Source organism: Salmo salar, chromosome ssa12, assembly GCF_905237065.1.
Source record: "Salmo salar chromosome ssa12, Ssal_v3.1, whole genome shotgun sequence".
Classification (NCBI taxonomy): Eukaryota; Metazoa; Chordata; class Actinopteri; order Salmoniformes; family Salmonidae; genus Salmo; species Salmo salar.
In genome coordinates, this window is record NC_059453.1 from 34,870,489 (window position 1) to 34,892,740 (window position 22,252).

The following is a 22,252-nucleotide window of genomic DNA, read 5'->3' on the forward strand; positions in this document are numbered from 1 at the left end:
TTAGAGTTAACTGCACCTCAGATTGCAGGGCAAATAAATGCTTCAGAGTTCAAGTAACAGACACATCTCAACATCAACTGTTCAGAGGACACTGCGTGAATCAGGCCTTCATGGTCGAATTGCTGGGAAGAAACCACTACTAAAGGACACCAATAAGAAGAGACTTGCTTTGGCCAAGAAACACGAGCAATGGACATTAGACTGGTGGAAATCTGTCCTTTGGTCTGATATGTCCAAATTTGAGATTTTTGGTTCCAACCGCAGTGTCTTTGTGAGACGCAGAGTAGGTGAACTGATGATCTCCGCATGTGTATTTCCCACCGTGAAGCATGGAGGAGGAGGAGGTGGTGTGGTGGTGCTTTGCTGGTGACACTGTCAGTGATTTATTTAGAATTCAAGACACACTTAACCAGCATGGCTACCACAACATTCTGCAGCGATGCGCCATCCTATCTGGTTTGCACTTAGTCCCACTATCATTTGTTTTTCAACAGGATAATGACCCAAAGCACACCTCCAGGCTGTGTAAGGGCTATTTGACCAAGAAGGAGAGTGGTGAATCAGATGACCTGGCCTCCACAATCACCCGACTTCAACCCAATTGAGATGGTTTGGGATGAGTTGGACCGCAAAGTGAAGGAAAAGCAGTCAACAAGTGCTCAGCATATGTAGGAACTCCTTCAAGACTGGAAAATAGGAAAAATAAAGAAAATCCCTTGAATGAGTAGGTGTGTCCAAACTTTTGACTGGTACTGCACAATGTACAACGATCATGCATGACATGGAGATAAGGAATCGGGTCTACTTTGTTCATGACATTTCTGGAACTTTCAACAACAATTGTTTACTCAACAAGGCTGTTTTTTGTTATCAGACTATTGGGACTTCAATCAATCGTGGAGACCCTAAGCAAATATCACAGTAATGAACGAGGGCTCCGACAGTCCAGTTTTGCTTTCACAAGTCTAGGGAAAAGTGATTAGGGGAAAGTACAAGGTTCATAGTGTCAATTTTCTCTGTGGACTCTTGTTTTGGAGAAAGACTAAAGCCAAACGTGACATGTTTAGAGTCTTCCTGTACTGGATTATTTTTAAGAACTGTTCTGTAACATATCAACAGGTTTCCTCAGTCCAGTCGGCCACTGAACAGGGGTCAATCGTTGTCAGACTTATCGTGAACTTAACATCTGCGTTTGATTAAGTGTTTGCTCTATGGATTTATTTTTCATCAGGGAGATGCTGGTCTCATTCCACGGATATGTGAGGGTCTGTTCAGCCGGATTGCTGGGATGACTCGTTGGGATGAGGCCTCCTTCCGCACCGAGGTCAGGTAAGAAAACTGTGTTCATTGTCATTCCCTGGAATTTTTGGAAGAATTCATTAAGAAGCTTAAAGGAATAATCCACTCAAACAATATTTTGGGATTTGTCGCATTAGTCTACTGTTGATACTGTCCCAAAATGTTGAGCATGTCAGCAATTAAGTTTTCAAGATTATAACACGTTGTCACAGCTGGTGTGATGCGTTTTGCATCATATGATGCGAAACTCATCATACACTGGCTGTGTTTCTACCTGTTTGAACGGCAATCGGTCCAATACACATGAAAACATTAAATGACCGCGGGAATCGATAGAACATCGCTCAGAGATGCACAAAAACGATTTAACATTCAAAATGGGTGAATCTTTCCTTTTCAATGGTGGCTCAATGAACACTTTTTAAATATAATAAAAAGTGATTGCACATGATCAATAGACGTTTCAGCAATTCGTACCTCATCCAAGAGATGACAAAAAGAGTCCATAATAATAATTGGTAGATGTCATCAGGCTAAACTTGACCTCTGAAGGACCTTTTTTATCCTCTCAATGTCATCAGCTACCTGGAGATCTACAATGAACGTGTCAGGGACCTGCTCAGGAGGAAGTCTACCCAAACCTACAACCTGAGGGTGAGGGAGCACCCAAAAGATGGACCCTACGTGGAAGGTAAGACAGCATTATTCTTTTTGGATCATAATCAATACGTGTATTTTCTCTATTCATTCTAAGACTGATCCCACACCTGTCTGTAAGGCCAACTGATGGCTCCCAAGCTCATTATAACATTATAACAGTGGCTATCTCTGTATATGAACTCCCTGTGTTAATCCAGTCTGACCCCAGACCTGTCTCAACCAGAATGATGGCTCCCAAATTCATTAAAACTAAAGGTCGACCGATTATGATTTTTCAACGCTGATACAGATTTATTGGAGGACCAAAAAAAGCCGATACTGATTAACTGGCCAATTTTATTTTTTAAATTTGTTTATTATTTTGTAATAATAACAATTACAACAATACTGAATTAACACTTTAAATTTTTTTTAACTTAAATAATGAAACATGCTCAATTTGGTTTAAATAATGCAAAAACACAGTGAAGAAAGTAAAGAAAGAAGAAAGTAAAAGTGCAATATGTGCCATGTAAAAAAAGCTAACGTTTAAGTTCCTTGCTCAGAACATATGAAAGCTGGTGGTTCAATATTCCCAATTCTTCAATATTCACAGTTAAGAAGTTTTAGGTTGTAGTTATTATAGGAATTATGACACGTTGACTATTTCTCTCTATACCATTTGTATTTCATATACCTTTGACTATTGGATGTTCTGTTAGGCACTTTAGTATTGCCAGCCTAATCTCAGGAGTTGATAGGCTTGAAGTCATAAACAGCGCTGTGCTTGAAAGTATTGCTAAGAGCTGCTGGCAAACGCAGTAAAGTTTGAATGAAAGCTTACGAGCCTGCTGCTGCCTACCACCGCTCAGTCAGAATGCTCTATCAAATCATAGACTTAATTATAATAAACACAAGAGAGCCTTTGGTCATTAATGTGGTCAAATTCGGAAACTATCATTTCGAAAACAAAACGTTTATTCTTTCAGTGAAATACGGAACCATTCCATATTTTATCGAACGGGTGGCAACACTAAGTTGAAATATTGCTGTTACATTGCACAACCTTCAATGTTATGTCATAATTATGTAAAATTCAGGCAAATTAGTTCGCAATGAGCCAGACGGCCCAAGCTGATGCATATACCCTGACTCTGGTACAATGAACGCAAGAGAAGTGACACAATTTCCCTAGTTAATATTGCCTGCTAACATGAATTTCTTTTAACTAAATATGCAGGTTTAAGAAAATATACTTCTCTGTATTGATTTTAAGAAAGGCATTGATGTTTATGGTTAGGTACATTTGTGCAACGATTGTGCTTTTTTCATGAATGCGCTTTTGTTAATCATCACCCGTTTGGCGAAGTAGGCTGTGATTCGATGATAAATTAACAGGCACCGCATTGATTTTATGCAATGCAGGACAAGCTAGTTAACCTAGTAATATTATCAACCATGTGTAGTTAACTAGTGATTATGTGAAGATTGATTGTTTTTTTATAAGTTTAATGCTAGCTAGCAACTTACCTTGGCTCCTTGCTGTACTCGTGTAACAGGTAGTCAGCCTGCCTCACAGTTTCCTCATGGAATGCAATGTAATCGGTGTCCAAAAATGCCGATTACCGATTGTTATGAAAACTTGAAATCGGCCCTAATTAATCGGACATGCCGATTAATCGGTCGACCTCTAATTAAAACAGTGGATGTCTGTCTCTCCGTATTATGAACTCATGTGTTAATCCAATCTGACCCCAGACCTGTCCAAGCACTTGGTGCAGAACTATCACGACGTGGAGGTGCTGATGGAGGCGGGCAATATCAACCGCACCACGGCCGCCACGGGCATGAACGACACCAGCAGCCGCTCGCACGCCATCTTCACCATTAACTTCACCCAGGTGGGCCTCTAGGCGAGCTAATGCTACAGCTACCGCTAGGCTAGCTACCGCTACTCCAGGAATGCTCAACTCCAGTGCACAAGGGCCGCAGTGTAGTTGTCCTTGTTTGTTAGTTTGGGACTGATTCAGTTACCAAGTGAGTGGACTTCTAGCCAATCAATGCCATTAAAGGGGTTGCCACTAATAGCATCTGTGTGAGGCACTTAACCATTCTAGGACAAATAGATGCATACACTGTAGAATGCACCCACAGTTTAAGTGCAACGTTTCGACTCAAAGGTCTTCATCAGACTTCAGGTTTTTTTTACCCGTTTTCTCCTTCCTCTCCAGGCTAAGTTTGACACGGAGATGCCCTGCGAGACGATCAGTCAAATCCACCTGGTGGACTTGGCGGGCAGCGAGAGAGCGGACGCCACCGGTGCCACGGGAGTCCGGCTCAAGGAGGGCGGCAACATCAACAAGTCACTGGTCACCCTGGGCAACGTCATCTCCGCTCTAGGTGGGTAACTGTTATACCAACTCTAATATCAATGAGACCGCAGAAATGAGCACATATTCATTAAAGTCGCATTATAATATTTTTTTTGTATGGAATAAAAACCCTTATCTGGCAATGTCTTTTAGCTTGAATACGCAGGCCACAATAATGTTTTCTCCTTACAATATTTGAACCACAGTAGTGTTCCTATGTCTTACTTCTACTGAATATGCAGAGTTATTCATTTTCTTATTGATTGATCTGAAATCTTTTTCCCTGTCTTGGTCCAGCGGACCTGAGCCAGGACGGAGTGAACACCAACTTGAAGAAGAAGCAGGTGTTTGTGCCTTACAGAGACTCTGTGCTAACGTGGCTCCTCAAAGACAGCCTGGGAGGCAACTCCAAGACCATCATGATCGCTAGTGAGTCCTTAATAATGCGAAATGTCTTGCATTTAATCAAATGTTTCCAATCCTCCCCTTGAAAAGCCCCAAATCCACCGGACTCGGAACCCTGGTTTTTACCTGTCCACTTCAGTATATAAGGGGAACCCTGGATTCTCATGAAAATATATCTATAGATCAGATCCTGAGCCAGCCATGCTTCTTACTGGGATAAAACAACGGCGTCGCTGCGGATCCGACTTTTCTGGACCCTTCTTCCCGACAGCTAAAGGTCCCGAAGCTTCTGCGCATGTGCGGGATTCTCTACTTTAAGCACAGTCTCTGCTTTACTCATAGAGAACAGGCTATTTATTAAACAAATGGTGCTCGTTTAATAAAGTTGGATCAAAGCTTGATCAATGTCTGCAAGATATCATCTAATAGGATAGTATAACTTTACTTTAAGACAAGAAAAAAAAAATTCTTATGAGATTTTAGCATGATTGTGCAAAATATATATTTTTTTCTCATGTGGCCAAAACTCAACAGCATGTTCCACTAGGCAAAATATGTGCTTTGATTTAAACTGAACGCAGGAAGACTATCCTATAGTTTAACACCATCTGCTCAAAAATGTGCACATTTGATATTTAACGCCACAGTTTTTGTGACAAAACTATCCGTGAGTTGAAAATGCGATGGAAACATATTGACCTTTTAGATTTTTATTCGGTGCATGAAAACTTAAGCGAAAAAGTGAATATTGTGTGCACTACGTCAGCACGCACTGTCTTTTATCTGCAACAAGTTTGTTTGGTGGAAACATACCCCTGGTGTAAAAATGTGCATGTTTTGTTTGAGGATTTTAGAATATTCTCATTAAAATCTGTTGCCAATTGGATGGAAACCTAGCTACATTCAACAAGTTTTTACATGGCGTTGTACATTTTAGCTGTATAGATTATGTATTTTGGACGTTTTCAGTGTATTTTCAACACACAAAAATTACACAAAGTTAATTTGAGGTAACTGATTTAACTCTGGCAGTCCTATCATGCGCAGAATGTAATTAGGCTCTTCAGCTCAGGGGAAAAGGGATCTGGGGGGGCGGGATGGGGAGGTTACCTAGAGATCTGCAGTCTTTGCCATAAAACAATAGGGACCCCAATTATTTTATTTTTTTACAATTTTACCACAGCAGGAAGCATGAATGTGCTTTGCAGACATTTCTGGGTTCCTAGTCCAGTGTACTTGGTGCTAGAATTTAAGAACATGGCTTTCTAAACACTTGATAAGGCTGACCTTTATGTATAATACGCTTAAGTGTGGTGAGTGGCCACAAGCTAAATATCTGTGGTATGTTTGCAGTCAAAGATACAGTATTGGAACACGGCAAATATAAAAGTGTTTTGTAGTACGACCAAGGTTTCAAAGATGTTTTGCTCTCGTTTGCTGCAGCCATTTCACCTGCTGACGTCAACTACGGCGAGACGCTGAGCACTCTGCGCTACGCCAACCGTGCCAAGAACATCATCAACAAGCCCACGATCAACGAGGACTGCAACGTCAAGCTCATCCGAGAGCTCAGGGCTGAAATCGCCCGGCTGAAGGCCCTTTTGGTCCAGGGAAACCAGGTAGGGGATTTGTCACACTGATCTGAATTGTGTGTGTTGATTTGTTTAGGGCATTGGAACTCAACTATCCTGTCCACTACAACATTTTCTCTGGCCCTTCAAGTATATTTATTTCATAGACAAAACAGCTCTACAATACACTGCCTTACAAATTATGTAAAAAACTGTTATTGTATACAAATGGGTATAGCAAACATTTATTTTGTTAATTTATGGGCACATTTTTATAATGCATAACTAGTACATTATGTTTTATTGAAATGTAACATGTCCACCTTTCCAGCTACTGGCCTATGACCTTGTTGTGTTTTAAATGTCCCATCTAATCTAACTAGATCGCACTGACTTAGGGAGTATTGAGGTGTGATTCAATAATGTATTGATTGTTGGTTGGTTTTCATCCTCAGATTGCACTTCTGGATTCACCCACTGCTCTGAGCATGGAGGAGAAACTACACCAGAATGAAGCCAGAGTAAGGCCATGTGGATTGTTCCTTTTTAGAGTAAAAATAAACACGATTACCCAAAATAAGCTATCGACACTTTGCAAGTGCGGTGTTCTATTCTTCAAATCCATAAACGAACAGGTCAACCATTTTCAGCAAGTTAGTGATGTGATCTCATCTTTAACATTCAATACATCTTTTTGTGCTATTTCTGTCATAGGTGTTGGAGTTAACCAAGGAGTGGACTAACAAGTGGAATGAAACTCAGAACATTCTCAAGGTGAGTGGGTATATATTTGTATAAAATGTCTAATTCAATTTAGCTCACAGAAGCACTCTGGTTATATACCTTTTTTTTTAAATTATAGTCGGCTGTGAAATTTAATTGACTTATAAGTCAGAAACCTCAATTAATTCCTAATGACTGACAATATCTGTCTTCCATTGATCTCGTCTTTACAGGAAGAAACCCTTGCCCTGAGGAAAGAGGGAATCGGTGTCGTCCTTGATTCTGAGTTGCCTCATCTAATTGGTATCGACGACGACCTCCTAAGTACTGGCATCATCCTCTACCATCTAAAGGTCAGTCACAGTTGATTTGATTATTTTTACAAATGAGTTTTTTTCTCTCAGATTGATTCACAAGTTAATATGTCCTCCTATTAAACGTAAATAGATGTTACATGGACTTGACATGCTGTATCGCTTTCATTTTTGTCCCAGGAGGGCAGGACATATGTTGGTCGAGACGATGCGTCGACTGTTCAGGACATTGGTGAGTGGCCTCTGTTACATTCTCTATCCGCTGTCATACTTTGCTACAAATCAGGACAAAGAAACAATTCATAATGGTAATACGCGCTCACACACACACACACACACACATACACTGTCTTTCCCTCTCATTCTCTCTCTTCTCTGTAGTTCTCCATGGGCTGGACCTGGAGAGTGAACACTGCATGTTTGCGAACCAGACTGGCACCGTCACCCTGGTTCCACTCAATGGGGCCCAGTGCTCTGTGAATGGAGTGCAAGTGACAGAAGCCTCCCCACTAAACCAAGGTATGCGCTTTTGGTCGCACATTATTTGGATTGTCTGGATTTTCCATCTGTAGATGCTACTCCAATGTTATTTTAGAGTTTTTCGCAGTACGTCTAACCGGCCTCATAACCCCAGACCACGTGTATGGTCTCGTGTGGGCGAGCGGTTTGCTGATGTCAACGTTGTGAACAGAGTGCCCCATGGTGGGGTTATGGTATGGACAACAAACACAATTGCATTTTATTGATGGCAATTTTAATGTACAGAGATACCGTGACGAGGTCCTGAGGCCCATTGTCGTGCCATTCATCCGCCACCATCACCTCATGTTTCAGCATGATAATGCACAGCCCCATGTCGCAAGGATCTGTACACAATTCCTGGAAGCTGAAAATGACCCAGTTCTTCCATGGCCCGCATACTCACCAGACATGTCACCCATTGAGCATATTTGGGATGCTCTGGATCGACGTGTACGACAAGTGTGTTCCCGGCAGCCAACACAATGATTGTTCTGTGAATGCCCAATCCCACATTTACTAATCTTTAGTCATTTTTAGAAGTAGTGTATGTATGTATGTATGTATGTATGTATGTATGTATGTATGTATGTATGTATGTATGTATTATTTTTCCTTATTACCTTTATTCAATGTTTATTGTTCTATTGTGTTTGATAGGTGCTGTTATCCTACTGGGGAGAACCAACATGTTCCGTTTCAACCACCCTAAAGAGGCAGCGAAACTAAGGGAAAAGAGGAAGGTAACACCGAAGGCTCTTTAACTCAAAGGCCTTTTAAAGAAGCTTATTAGTTGCAGTACTATTCAGTTGTTGTTATTATTATTATTATTAATATATGTGGATGATCTATGCTCCCCAAGGGTTTAAATCAAGGAAGTCATGACTCGTATAGCTTATTACTCATGTAGCCAAGCATTTTGCTGCACCTGCGATAACATCTGCAAATCTGTGTACGCGACCAATAAACTTTGATTTGAAATAACCATCTAGTGGAAGGGCACGTTTACTGTAAGCCTTTTGGGATGCAGGCGACTTGACCAATGAGTCATCATGAGGTCAATGGTCATGTTGTTGAACTTTTGTTGTGTGTTGGACATTTTTCCCAGAGTGGACTGCTCTCCTCCTTTAGTCTGTCTATGACCGATCTCAACAAATCATGTGAGAACCTCTCCACGGTAATGCTCTACAACCCAGGGTGAGTGTACGTGGGTGTATGTATCACCTAATCCCAAATCAGCCTCTAGCCCCTACTGTCTATGCACTTGTGGAGATCTGAGAGGATTGGATAGCTGTAGGCAATACGGAGAAAACTCAAGAGGGCAAGGTGATGCTATTCCCATATTCCTTATACTAATCTATTCCTCTCAGATCACCAGGAGTGCATGGGGCGTAGGCAGTAGGGGCTGGTTTGGGATTAGTGAAATGTATGCTCCAGCGCATGAATGATTCACCCCAACTCCCTCTGCTCAGTTCCCCCTGCCTTCTCAGGAGTTCGTAAGCGCTCCTTTTCCTACATTCGCTTATGTCCGCTGCTGCTCACCCGCGTGACCACTGACTGAAGCAGTGAATTGATTGTATTTTTATTTTTTTAATAAATAAAAATGTGTCAGTTACTTTGCTGAAATACAATGTTACAGTACCCAGTCAAAGACATCAGTGTTGTGGTAGTTTTTATGATGATCTAGGCGGTTGGCACAGGTGTAGCTCAAAATGGGGGAAATATTTACTTTGGATTGGAGGAGGTCTGTAACATTGCAACTGCTGTGACTCAAGCCTAAATCATGTGAGCTGGTAATGCTGCTCGTCACAAATGCCACATCTCACAAACTCTATGGCCTTCATTGATTCTATTACAAACTCTCCAAAAATCTGTTGTGCCAGCGATTCATTTTGCTTGTACAGAACTGCTAGAGAATGCATTCGTTTTGTTGTTTTACAGCACCCCTTGTGGAGGAAGCACGTAGTCTTCTTTTCAGTTTTGGACAATACAACAAGTAATGCCATAGTTCTTACTCCTAATTTAGACCTAAACTGGATTTTTTTTAAACCTAGAACAACCAACTAGGTACCTACTAGGTAGGTATGCACACATAGACAAAAAACAGCTACGAAATTAGTAGGTCCAGAGCAACCATGGATATTCTGATGAATACACAGCCAGTATTTAGTGAACGTTGGTGACGGTTATGGCTGTGTTGTTTTAACTCCTTTGTGTAATTATTGCTCTTCATTGAGTCTAATTTTAAAAGTACAGTAACTAATGTATCTCTGAATCCTCCCTTGGCAGTCTCTTCACTGAAAAGGGGCCCATCTATCTCAGGTAGACCCGACCAGAGTGTTCAATGTTCACTGCTTTGTTTTAACAATGCTAGTGAAACATGACACATCTTTTTCACTTTGTCCTGACACCACTGCTGTTTGTTTGAACATAAGCCACCATACACTTGTTTTTAGTTATGATTTTGCACGTTGCCCCGCTTGCTTCAATCACTGTTTTGTATGAAGCTCTTCAGTCATGCCAATTGCAGCCTTCATTTCTGTGATCATGCCGTCTCGTTGAGTAATACTCTAGTGTGTATTTGAGTCCAGTCTCCCCTGTCATTGTTTTTAAGCCAGCTAAATGCTATTGGTGTACTTGCCTAGGTTGGAAATTGAGAGGCAGCAACGGGAAGAGCTGGAGAAGCTGGAACACAAAAGGTGCGAGGGGAGGTGCGCACGTGCGCGCGCTCACATTTTGACTGTACAAAAAGTCCAATGTTGACTCAATAGTCACCTGCAATACACCACATTGTAGGAACGGTGTGAGCTTTTTAAAAGCAAATATGCTGATGTCACATGATTATTGGAGACTCTTATTGTTAGTCGTACAATACTAGTCATACAAAAAATGTCTTGTTTGCTATGTACAGTACCAGTCAAAAGTATGGACACTACTCATTCAAGAGTTTTTCTTTATTTTTACTATTGTCTACATTGTAGAATAATAGTGAAGACATCAAAACTAAGTAACACATGGAATCATGTAGTAAACAAATATATTTTAGATTCTTCAAAGTAGCCACCCTTTGCCTTTGACAGCTTTGCACACTCTTGGCATTCTCTCAACCAGCTTCACCTGGAATGCTTTTCTAACAGTCTTGAAGGAGTTCCAATATATGCTGAGCACTTGTTGGCTGCTTTTCCTTCGGTCTGCGGTCCAACTCATCCCAAACCATCTCGATTGGGTTGAGGTCAGGTGATTGTGGAGGCCAGGTCATCTGATGCAGCACTCCATCACTCTCCTTGGTCAAATAGTTCTTACACAGCCTGGAGGTGTGTTGGGTCATTGTCCTGTTGAAAAACTAATGGTAGTTCCACTAAGCGCAAACCAGATGGGATTGTGTATCACTGCAGAATGCTGTGGTAGCCATGCTGGTTAAGTGTGCCTTGAATTCTAAATAAATCACTGACAATGTCACCAGCAAAGCACCAACACACCATCACACCTCCTCCATGTGTGGTTCCCACCGTGAAGCTTGCAGAGATCATGCGTTCACCTACTCTGTGTCTCACAAAGACATGGCGGTTGGAACCAAAAATCTGTAATTTGGATTTATCAGACCAAAGGACAGATTTCCACCGGTCTAATGTCCATTGCTCATGTTTCTTGGCCCAAGCAAATCTCTTCTTATTATTGGTGTCCTTTAGTAGTGGTTTCTTTGCAGAAATTTACAGTGACTTACAAATTGGTGCATTCACCTTATGATATCCAGTGGAACAACCACTTTACAATAGTGCATCTAAATCTTTTAAGGGGGGGGGTTAGAAGGATTACTTTATCCTATCCTAGGTATTCCTTAAAGAGGTGGGGTTTCAGGTGTCTCCGGAAGGTGGTGATTGACTCCGCTGCCCTGGCGTCGTGAGGGAGCTTGTTCCACCATTGGGGTGCCAGAGCAGCGAACAGTTTTGACTGGGCTGAGCGGGAACTGTGCTTCCTCAGAGGTAGGGGGGCCAGCAGGCCAGAGGTGGATGAACGCAGTGCCCTTGTTTGGGTGTAGGGCCTGATCAAAGCCTGAAGGTATGGTAATTTGACCATGAAGGCCTGATTCACACAGTCTCCTCTGAACAGTTGATGTTTATCTGTTTCTTGAACTTTGTGAAGCATTTATTTGGGCTGAAATTTCTGAGGCTAGTAACTCTAATGAACTTCTCCTCTGCAGCAGACGTTACTCTGGGTCATGGCGGTCCTCATCAGTGCCTGTTTCATCATAGCGCTTGATCATTTTTGCGACTGCACTTGAAGAAACTTTCAAAGTTCTTGACATTTTCCGGATTGACTGACCTTCATGTCTTGAAGTAATGATGGACTGTCATTTCTCTTTGCTTATTTGAGCTGTTCTTGCCATAATATGGACTTGTTCTTTTTACCAAATAGGGCTATCTTCTGTATACCCCCCCCACCTTGTCACAACACAACTAATTGGCTCAAATGCATTAAGAAAGAAAGAAATTCTAAAAATGTATTTTAACAAGACATACCTGTTGAAATGCATTCCAGGTGACTACCTCATGATGCTGGTTGAGATTATGCCCAGAGTGTGCAAAGCTCTCATCAAGGCAAAGGGTGGCTACTTTTTGAAGAATCTCATAAATCCAAATATATTTTATATTTATAAACACTTTGGTTACTACATGATTCCATGTGTGTGTTATGTCATAGTTTTGATGTCTTCACTATTATTCTAATGTATTATTTATATTTGGTTGGTGTGCAGGAGGCTGATTAAGGAGATGGAAGACAGGCAGAAGTGTGAGAAGGCGGAGCTGGAGCTCCTGCAACAGGAGGTGGAGTCCCAGCGCAAGGAGTCTGAGCAGGTGCAGCAGCGCATCCGCCGCCAGGAGGAGACCCTCCGCTGCCGCAGCCAGGACATTGAGAGCCGCCTGCGTGACCTCTTGACTGAGAAGCAGCGCTTTGAGGAGGAGCGCCACCGCGAGACCAAGGAGCTGGAGCTACAGAGGTGCCAGCGGCTGGAGGAGTGTGAGGATGAGAAGCCACAGGACGAGGAGGCGCGTCTCCATAGCGAGGCGGCAGAGCGTGCCGAGCAGACAGAGATCTTCCGTGAGCTGGAACGGCTGAAGCAGGAGAACGAGGAGCAGGCGGTGCGGCTGGAGGCGGAGAGGCGGAGGCTGGAGGAGGGCGAGCTGGAGCAGCTAGGCCTGGTGGGGCGCCTGGAAGAGCAGCTGAGGGAGCGCCACGAGGCGGCGGCTGCCCTGCTGACCCGCGAGGACACCCGGCGCCTGGACGAGGAGCGCCGTGCCTTGGCCGAGATCCGCGAGGCCCTGCTCTGCGCCAAGGAGGCCAGCGGGCGCTCCGACTGTGACGGAATGGGTGTGGAGGCCGGGCACGCCGCCCAGGTCCGTTACACGGACTTCAAGGCAGCACAGGTGAAGGAGCTGGGTCAGTTGGAGGAGGGGCTCCTGCAGCAGAAGAAGTGCCTGGAGAAGGAGGTGGCTTCAGAGCGCGCTGCCCTGGCCCTCCTGGTCCACACTCACAAGGAGCGGCAGCAAAAGCTGCGAGAGACCCAGGAGAAGGGAGCACAGGACGCCTCTGAACTCTCCCAGGAGGAGCAGCGGATGCACCAGGCCGAGCAGTGCCTCCTCTTCAAGGAGCGCCGGCTAGCCAGCCTAACCGACAGCCTCCTGCCGGCGGTGGCCGAGGAGAGGCAGAGGGCGGAGGAGCTGCAGAAACTCGGAACCTCCACTGGTGCTGACAGCATATCCAACATCTCCCTGGGACTAGACAACACCCTGTACCAGGTGGAGAAGGAACTTGAGGAGAAGGAGGAGCGCCTTACCTCGCACTGCGCCAGCGCCGAGCAGCTTCAGCAGCTGCAGGAGACGTACGAGTTCACGGCCAACGTGGCGCGCCAGGAGGAGAAAGTGCGACGCAAGGAGAAGGAGATCCTGGAGTCACGGGCGAAGCAGCAGCGTGAGGCCCTGGAGCAGGCGGTGGCGCGCTTGGAGAGAAGGCACTTAGCGCTGAGGCGCAGTGTCTCACTGGCCCCCGAGAGTGAGGAATCCAGGCGCAAGGCCTCCATTCTGGGGCCCGCGCGGGAACTCGACCAGGAGAGGTGAGCACGCTTGTTATTTACTGTCACTACAGATAAATCTGTAGAATCAATGAATAGTAAAACATTTGTCCTTTTAGTGGAAGGTGTGTAGTAGACACATTGCTGTCTGTTAAGGTCATGTTTTAAGTATCCCTATATTTCTGTTATTACGGTGCTATCACTCTGTTATTAGTGTGCCTGCGCAAGAGTCTCATTGATGAACCTGGCCTGAGTGTAATGGCAACCATGTATTGTGCTAATACGGTTGAGTAAACGTTGTTAAACTGGAACCTTGTTGTATTTGAGTTAACATTGGTAGCAGAGGATGGTTAATAACTACAATGTGCCACCTCGCTTCGACGAGGAGGTCTTATGAAAGTTGAAAAAATGAACTTGGAATCTGGACACGGGTTACTAATCTGGACAAGAAAAAGCAAGCACTTGCGGTGGTATTATCGCTCAAAGGAAGAGCGAGAGAGACAGCACTGGAAATATCCATTGAGGATTTGAACAAGGATGATGTTATGGGAACTTTGATCAAAGCACTGGATTCTGTGTTTCATAGAGAAGAGAAAGACCATGTCTACGAGGCATATTCTAACTTTGACAGTGTTACTAGAGACATTTCGGTTGCAATGATGGACTACATCATTGATTTGGACGTGGTTCTCCCGGATGCAGGGTTAGCTTTCAAGTTGCTAGATACTGCCTGTCTGGATGGTAGGGAGAAACTGTTGGCTTTGACTGCTTGTACTATGCTGAATTTTGCATCAATGAAGTCGGCACTGAAAATAATTCTGGGTGAAAAGACGTCTGTCGCGCCAATAACAGATGGAATGCAAGTGAGTGACGCAGGATATTACACTGAGCATCGGAGAAAAGGCGCCAAAGTCACATTCTCATGACAAACAGACGAGGACGCCATTGCCCGGCACACATCCACTGGACAGATATGGATCAAAACGTGCTATTTGTCCAAGCACTTACCTTTGGGTTAAAGACGGTCCTCATAAAAATGAACAAGTTAAACTTAGAGGAAAATGTTACACTGCTCTCTCTTTGTTTTTACATTGCATTGTTTTCAAACGAATCTGCTTTTGATACTGAGATCTTTATAGTTGAATCCTTAGGCTGTGCTGTGATTGATACTGCATGTACGCACACAGTTTGTGGTGCCAAATCAAAGTTTATTTGTCAAGTGCGCTGTATACAACACAGTGAAATGCTTACTTGCAGGCTCTAACCAATAGTGCAAAAAAGGTATTAGGTGAACAATAGGTAGGTAAAGAAATAAAACAACAGTAAAAAGACAGGCTATATACAGTAGCGAGGCTACATGCAGACACCGGTTAGTCAGGCAGATTTGAGGTAGTATGTAGATATGGTTAAAGTGACTATGCATATATGATGAACAGAGAGTAGCAGTAGCGTAAAAGAGGGGTTGGCGGGTGTTGGGACACAATGCAGATAGCCTGGTTAGCCAATGTGCGGGAGCACTGGTTGGTCGGCCCAATTGAGGTAGTATGTACATGAATGTATAGTTAAAGTGACTATGCATATATGATAAAAGGAGAGTAGCAGCATCGTAAAAAGAGGGGTTGGGGGGGGCACACAATGCAAATAGTCCGGGTGGCCATTTGATTACCTGTTCATGAGTCTTATTGCTTGGGGGTAAAACTGTTGAAGACTTTTTGTCCTAGACTTGGCACTCCGGTACCGCTTGCCATGCGGTAGTAGAGAGAACAGTCTATGACTGGGGTGGCTGGGGTCTTTGACAATTTTTAGGGCCTTCCTCTGACACCGCCTGGTGTAGAGGTCCTGGATGGCAGGCAGCTTAGCCCCAGTGATGTACTGGGCCGTACACACTACCCTCTGTAGTGCCTTGCGGTCAGAGGCCGAGCAATTTCCGTACCAGGCAGTGATGCAACCAGTCAGGATGCTCTTGACGTTGCAGCTGTAGAACCTTTTGAGGATCTCAGGACCCATGCCAAATCTTTTTGGTTTCCTGAGGGGGAATAGGCTTTGTCGTGCCCTCTTCACGAATGTCTTGGTGTGTTTGGAGTTCAAGGGTCAACCAACTAGTGTTGGGGCAGAACCCTAATCTTCCCTCTATTGGTTGACAAGCCACCAGCACTAGAAGGGACTAGTGTGAGTGCATGGGTGGGACAGCACCTTTCAGCACTACATGCAGCGAGAAAAGCGTTCACTGAAGCAGAGTGTCCAGAGAGAATTCGCAGGGCTCTGCGTAAACAGCTTCGACACACCGACAAAAAGTGCGAGACTGGAAACAAAGTGTACAACAAACAAGTTGACTGTCGAGTGGAAAGGACCGGGAGTAGTCATTGGCTAAGATGGTGTGGTGATATTTATGAGGCACCATTATCAGGTGCATCACTCAAGATTGCTGAAAGTAAATGATCAACAAGATAGAGCGGCTGTTGCTGAGAATCAGCCTCCTAATGAAAATGACAAAAATTACACCTTAACAGACACAAACCTACCAGATGTCGCATCCAAAGATATGGACACTGAAACTGACACAGGAAATTGAGCAGAGACCTTCAACCATGCCACAGATAATACTGTTGAGCGTTCAAATGAGAAAAACATTCAACAACAGCCACATGTGTTAAGACAACATGGTTGTTCCCATCTGAAAACTGGACAAACTGTTAAATACATGGACAGAGAAAGTGGTATTCCACATACAGCAACCATCATTGGACGAGCAGGAAAAGCCACAGGAAACCACCAGAACTGGTACAACTTGCAGTACTCTGAACTAGCTATACTTTCTGGGTCAGCTGACCTGTCATTTGTAGATAATCTGAGAATTGAACCCATGGAAAATCAAGAAAAACAGAATGACATTCAAAATGATGATGTACTTGAAACAAAGGATGTGTCATTTGACTCAGCTAAGCTAGATGAGCTCAGTAATTGGAGTAAAAATGGGGTGTTTGAGGAAGTCAAAGACATTGGCCAAAAATGTGTCTCAACAAGGTGGGTGTGTACCCTTTTAAAGAATCCTTACCTGGAATAGTGCCAAAAGCACGTCTAGTGGCTAGAGGTTTTGAGGAGCTGGCTGCTAAAGAAGTCCCAAAAGATTCACCGACATGCGCCTCAGTCACTAAGCTTACTACTGACAGTGATCTGCTAGAAAAAATGGAAACTTCATTCCATAGACATCAAACCTGCATTTTTGCAGGGAACAGAGCTGTCAAGGGTCATTCACATCTGACCTCCGCCTGACGCTAAGAGCAAAGGAACACTGGAAAAGTGTGTATTCCCTGGCAGATGCATCACTCTACTGGTACAACAAAGTCAAGGCAACAATGCTGAGTACAGGTGGAAAACTGTCACAAGTGGATCCTGCAGTCTTCTATTGGCTTGATCAAGACTGCAATGTGACTGGAGTACTTTCCTGTCATGTTGATGACTTCATCTGGGGTGGCTCACAGACCTTTGCTAGATCTGTGATTCCACACCTCAAAGCTGTCCAGGTCAGCCGTGAGGAGCATGATCATTTTTGTATGTTGGCATAGAGTTTATTACAGTTGATGGAACAATACTGATGCAACAGGAGAGCTATATCAAGAATCTTCAACCTATCCACATGGATTATTCAAGAGCCGTACAAAGAAATTCCTCTCTCTGTGGAATTGAAGTTGATGAATTGAGAGTTCCAAGATGGGTTAAATTCTATGGGTTGCTAGACAGAGTAGACCTGATGTTATGTTTAATGGCTGCAACTTGGCATCCAACACAAAACACACCACTGTACAAACCATTCATTAGGCAACTGAAATCACAAGTGACTCTAAAGTTTCAGCATGTTGGAAAATACTCTCTGAAACTACTTGTCTTCAGTGATGCTTCCCTAGAGAATGTTACAGATGAAGGCACACAAGGTGGACATCTGATTGTGTTAATGGGTGAAGGAGGATGATTCTCACCTATCTGTTGGCAGTCAGAAAGGATCAGAAGGGTTGTCCGAAGCACACTTGCTGGAGAAACCCTTGCTCTTGTGGATGTAATTGACAATGCTATCTTTCTTGCAACTCTGTTCTCAGAGCTTACCACTGGTGAGACAAAATGGCACATTCTACCTGTAGTTTGTGTCACTGACAACTACTCATTAGTTGATGCTGTGAAGTCAACCAAGTCTGTCACAGAGAAAAGACTTCGTCTTCAGATTAGCAGCATCAAGGAACTTATTCAAACACAGAGAATCCAGCGGATTCTGTGGTCGACCACAAAGGAACAGCTTGCTGACTTTCTGACTAAAAAGAGAGCATCCGGTCTTGTGCTCCTAAAGGCACTAGCAATGGAAAGTGGCAGCTTGAGTAATACAAATAAAATCTTTGTCACACAACCCATTTGTAATGGGTAACTTAAATAATACTTGGGACATTTATTGTATTTATTTGTCTTTAAAGAAAAGTGTGAGATTGTTAAGTTCATGTTTTAAGTATCCCTATATTTCTGTTATTTTACGGTGATATCACTCTGTTATTAGTGCGCCTGCGCAGGAGTCTTGTTGTAGATGAACCTGGCCTGAGTGTAATGGCAACCATGTATTGTGCTAATACGGTTGAGTAAACGTTGTTAAACTGGAACCTTGCCGTTGTCGTATTTGAGTTAACACTGTCCACATAATTATGGAAAATGTAGATAAGCTTATGTCAAAGTTTCAAGAGATGATGCAAGATGGTAAATGAGTGTCATTGATGAGTGATGATGGTATTATCACATTGGTCAATCTCTCCTGTTTAAAATTGTGTTCCTCAATTGGTAATATGATTATGGACATGATAAATGAGTAACCCCGCCTTTTTATAATGATATTGTACTAATAGTTTTGTGGAATGAGTGTATTTATCATGACTCTTTGGGTTCATAGACGCATGACAACTTTCCATCTTCTCTCCATGTCCTCAGGGTGGAGCAGGAGATCCATAAGCTGAAGCAGAGGATCAGTAAAACTGAGGGAAGTGGAAGGAGTCACACTGGGAGCTGCGATGAAAAGACCAGTCTCAGCACCCCCCCTGTCAGCCCAATCCAGAGCCTACCCCCAGTGCTTCCTATCGCCGATGACGGGTACAGTGCCTTCAGAAAGTATTCACACCCGTTGACTTTTTCCACATTTTTTTGTTACAGCCTGAATTTAAAATATATATTTTTTTGTCACTGGCCTACACAAAATGCCACATGGAAATATGTTTTTTTAAATTTTTACAAAAAAACAAAAACAATAAAAATCTGAAATGTATTTAGTCAAGCAGTATTCGACCCCTTTGTTATGGAAAGCCTACATTTATTTATTTTATTTTTTTAACCTTTTTATTTAACTAGGCAAGTCAACAGATTTTTACCTTGTCAGCTCGGGGATTCGATCTTGCAACCTTTCGGCTACTAGTCCAACACTCTAACCACTAGGCTACCTGTCGCCCCAATAAATGAGTTCAGGAGTAAACATTTGCTTAACAAGTCACATAAGTTGCATGTACTCACTCTGTGAGCAATAATAGTGATTAACAGGATTTTTTAAAGGACTACCTTATATCTGTACCCATACGTACAGTTATCTGAATGATCCCTCAGTCAAGCAGTGAATTTCAAATACAGATTCAACCACAATGACCAGGGATGTTTTCCAATGCCTCGCAAAGAAGGGCACCTATTGGTAGATAAAAAGCACGCTTTGAATATCCCTTTGAGCATAGGGAAGTTATTAATTATACTTTGGATGGTGTATCAATACACCCAGTCATTACAAATATACAGGCGTCCTTCCTAACTCAGTTGCCGGAACGGAAGGAAACCGCTCAGGGATTTCACCATGAGGCCAATGGTGACTTTAAAACAGGGTTTAATGGCTGAGTGGAAAGAAGTCTGTACAGAATAAAAAATATTCCAAAACATGCATCCTGTTTGCAACAAGGCAGTAAAATAATACTGCAAAAAATGCGGCAAAGCAAATCACTTTTTGTCCTGAATACAAAGTGTTATGTTTTGGGGCAAGTCAAATGCAACACATTACTGAGTATCACTCTCCATATTTTAAAGCATAGTGGTGGCCGCCATAGTGGTGGGTATGCTTGTAATTGTTCAGGACTGGGGAGTTTTTCCAGGATAAAAAAGAAACGGAATCGAGCTAAATCCTAGAGGAAAGCCTGGTTCAGTCGGCTTTCCACCAAACACTGGGAGATTAATTCACCTTTCACCAGGACAATAACCTTACCGTAGTTGCTTACCAAGAAGTCAGTGCATGTTCCTGAGTGGCCGAGTTACAGTTTTGACCTAAATCTGCTTGAAAATCTATGGCAAGTCCTGAAAATACTTGTCTAGCAATGATCAACAACCAATTTGACAGAGCTTGAAGAATTATGAAAAGTATAATGGGAAAATGTTCCACAATCCAGGTGTGGAAAGCTCTTAGTGAATTACCCAGGAAGACTCACAGCTGTAATTGTGACTAACATTTATTCACTCTGGGTTGAATACTTATCTAATCAAGAGATGTATTTTTTTTTTGTACTTTTTTTCTTTTGGGCAAATGTTAGATTTTTCTTTCACTTTGACATTTTGTCTAGATCGTTGACAAAAAAAGACATTAAAATGTATTTAATTCTCACTTTGTAACACAACAAAATGTGGAGAATGTAAATGGGTGTGAATACTTTCTGAAGGAACTGTATGTGTCAAATCCTATGCAATATTCACAATGATTGCCAGAAACAGCACAGGCAAATTTGTTGTAGGTGGGGAATGATGAAATGTAGATGTCAAAGTAACTACCAGATGATCATATTGAAGATGCCATATTTTTGGACCCTAGGGTTGGCCATTGTAGATTGAGTGTCTAATAAGTTTCCTTATCCGTTGACAGGATAAATGCATACATTGAGGAGGAGGTTAAGAGAAGGTTACAGAAGCTGAACCTCTTCAATGGTGACAAAAACATTGAGCTCTCACTTTCGTCTGAATCTCTGCAGGTAAGCATCAATGATAATAACATTGTTTTGTTTGCATTCTCCGTACAGAGCGTATGCAATATTAAGATGGTGATATTTCTCAATCTCAAGAATATATTATTGATGTTCAAACTCATAGTCTTAGTCACTGTAGCCTCCCATACAATGGGAGCTTAATAAAGAAACCCCCATTTGGAAATTGTGCCTTTTGAAAAATAGCAATTATAAAGTTCTTCAATCCTACAGGAGGACAAAGAAGTTAATGATTCTAGTTCTGTTACATTAACAGATGAGGTAAGCCCAGGTCCTCGACACGGTACACAGAATGGACTATAATCTGCATGCATTTCTGATAATTCTCTATAGAGGTTACATGGACCAATCACATGGGATCTTTTTCCAACCTTTCTCTAATTATGTGGATGATGTTTTGCCTCGTTTTCTTTTCTTTTCCCCAATAGGAGAGGAACTCTGCTGCCTGATGGCGAAGTTATCCATTTACCGCAGCATATGCAATTTTAGTTTGAGATGAATTTGACATTGCATTGTATCTTTTAGTATTTTTTTTGTCATTGCTTAGAGGTGTGGTCTTATTCATTACAGGATGACAACAAGCTGCAAAACCCTGTTGACCCTAGGAAATTGAAATATGAGGTAAGACTTGAGTATTTTCTTTTTTTTGTTGGAGATGAAGAAACTAACCAGACATTTTTAAACAATAATTTAACTTGAGTGGCAATCATGCTGAATCTTCACTAACCACCACACCAACTATGGAAGAAATACATGCCGTTTGTAAAAGGAGCTTTGGGGAACATCCTGTTTTACAGGAATCCCAAATTTGTATCTTATAAACCATATATGATTCCTAAACCAATAACCTTTTTAAGACCTTTATAAAGAAATGGCAAAAACATAAGAATATAGCTGTTTATGGGGATATTGACTAGAAAAATCAACACAATCACAAAGAAGCAGGACATTGGATAAAATACTGAATTGGCTAAAGGAAATCAGTCACTGACAGAGGAGGCCAACCTAAGTGTAGAACAGGATAAGGAGAAATGTCCAGCCAAACAGGGTTGATATCTGGTTTTGTAACAAAAGGACAAGATTGCATGGAAGCCTGGCATGTGTAATTTTGTATTTATGCTGCATAACAATCATCAATCTCTTTTAATTCTGTTTTGAATTGTAATCTTGCTCATCTGGATTTTATTTCAATCACAACTGGATTTTTACACTTGGTGGAGGAAGAACTTAATTTACTGGGGTGAGAATGAATACTTGAAAGACTATATAATTCAGAGCTGTGATCTCTGGTTTGAAGTTATAGTCATGG

General features: G+C 42.5%; 1 protein-coding gene across 22 annotated transcripts in view; it reads left to right on the forward strand.

The window, feature by feature from the left end:
- LOC106564840 (kinesin-like protein KIF16B) overlaps nucleotides 1–22,252 on the forward strand; it is a 34,330-nt gene that overhangs the window by 4,572 nt on the left and 7,506 nt on the right. For 3 of the 22 annotated variants that reach the window (XM_014131288.2, XM_014131289.2, XM_014131281.2), the window contains exons 5-24: nucleotides 1,232–1,329; nucleotides 1,881–1,990; nucleotides 3,697–3,839; nucleotides 4,170–4,338; nucleotides 4,608–4,739; nucleotides 6,159–6,334; nucleotides 6,742–6,807; nucleotides 7,001–7,060; nucleotides 7,243–7,362; nucleotides 7,504–7,555; nucleotides 7,705–7,842; nucleotides 8,503–8,585; nucleotides 8,951–9,039; nucleotides 10,132–10,164; nucleotides 10,488–10,541; nucleotides 12,599–13,954; nucleotides 18,875–19,051; nucleotides 20,826–20,931; nucleotides 21,157–21,204; nucleotides 21,514–21,564. In XM_014131288.2, the coding sequence (XP_013986763.2) occupies nucleotides 1,232–1,329; nucleotides 1,881–1,990; nucleotides 3,697–3,839; nucleotides 4,170–4,338; nucleotides 4,608–4,739; nucleotides 6,159–6,334; nucleotides 6,742–6,807; nucleotides 7,001–7,060; nucleotides 7,243–7,362; nucleotides 7,504–7,555; nucleotides 7,705–7,842; nucleotides 8,503–8,585; nucleotides 8,951–9,039; nucleotides 10,132–10,164; nucleotides 10,488–10,541; nucleotides 12,599–13,954; nucleotides 18,875–19,051; nucleotides 20,826–20,931; nucleotides 21,157–21,204; nucleotides 21,514–21,564 (3,261 nt within the window). Of the gene's footprint in view, nucleotides 1–1,231; nucleotides 1,330–1,880; nucleotides 1,991–3,696; nucleotides 3,840–4,169; nucleotides 4,339–4,607; nucleotides 4,740–6,158; nucleotides 6,335–6,741; nucleotides 6,808–7,000; nucleotides 7,061–7,242; nucleotides 7,363–7,503; nucleotides 7,556–7,704; nucleotides 7,843–8,502; nucleotides 8,586–8,950; nucleotides 9,040–10,131; nucleotides 10,165–10,487; nucleotides 10,542–12,598; nucleotides 13,955–18,874; nucleotides 19,052–20,825; nucleotides 20,932–21,156; nucleotides 21,205–21,371; nucleotides 21,565–22,167; nucleotides 22,184–22,252 lie in introns of those variants that run through there. The other 19 variants (XM_045691293.1, XM_045691294.1, XM_014131282.2 and 16 more) reach the window with 13 other exon arrangements.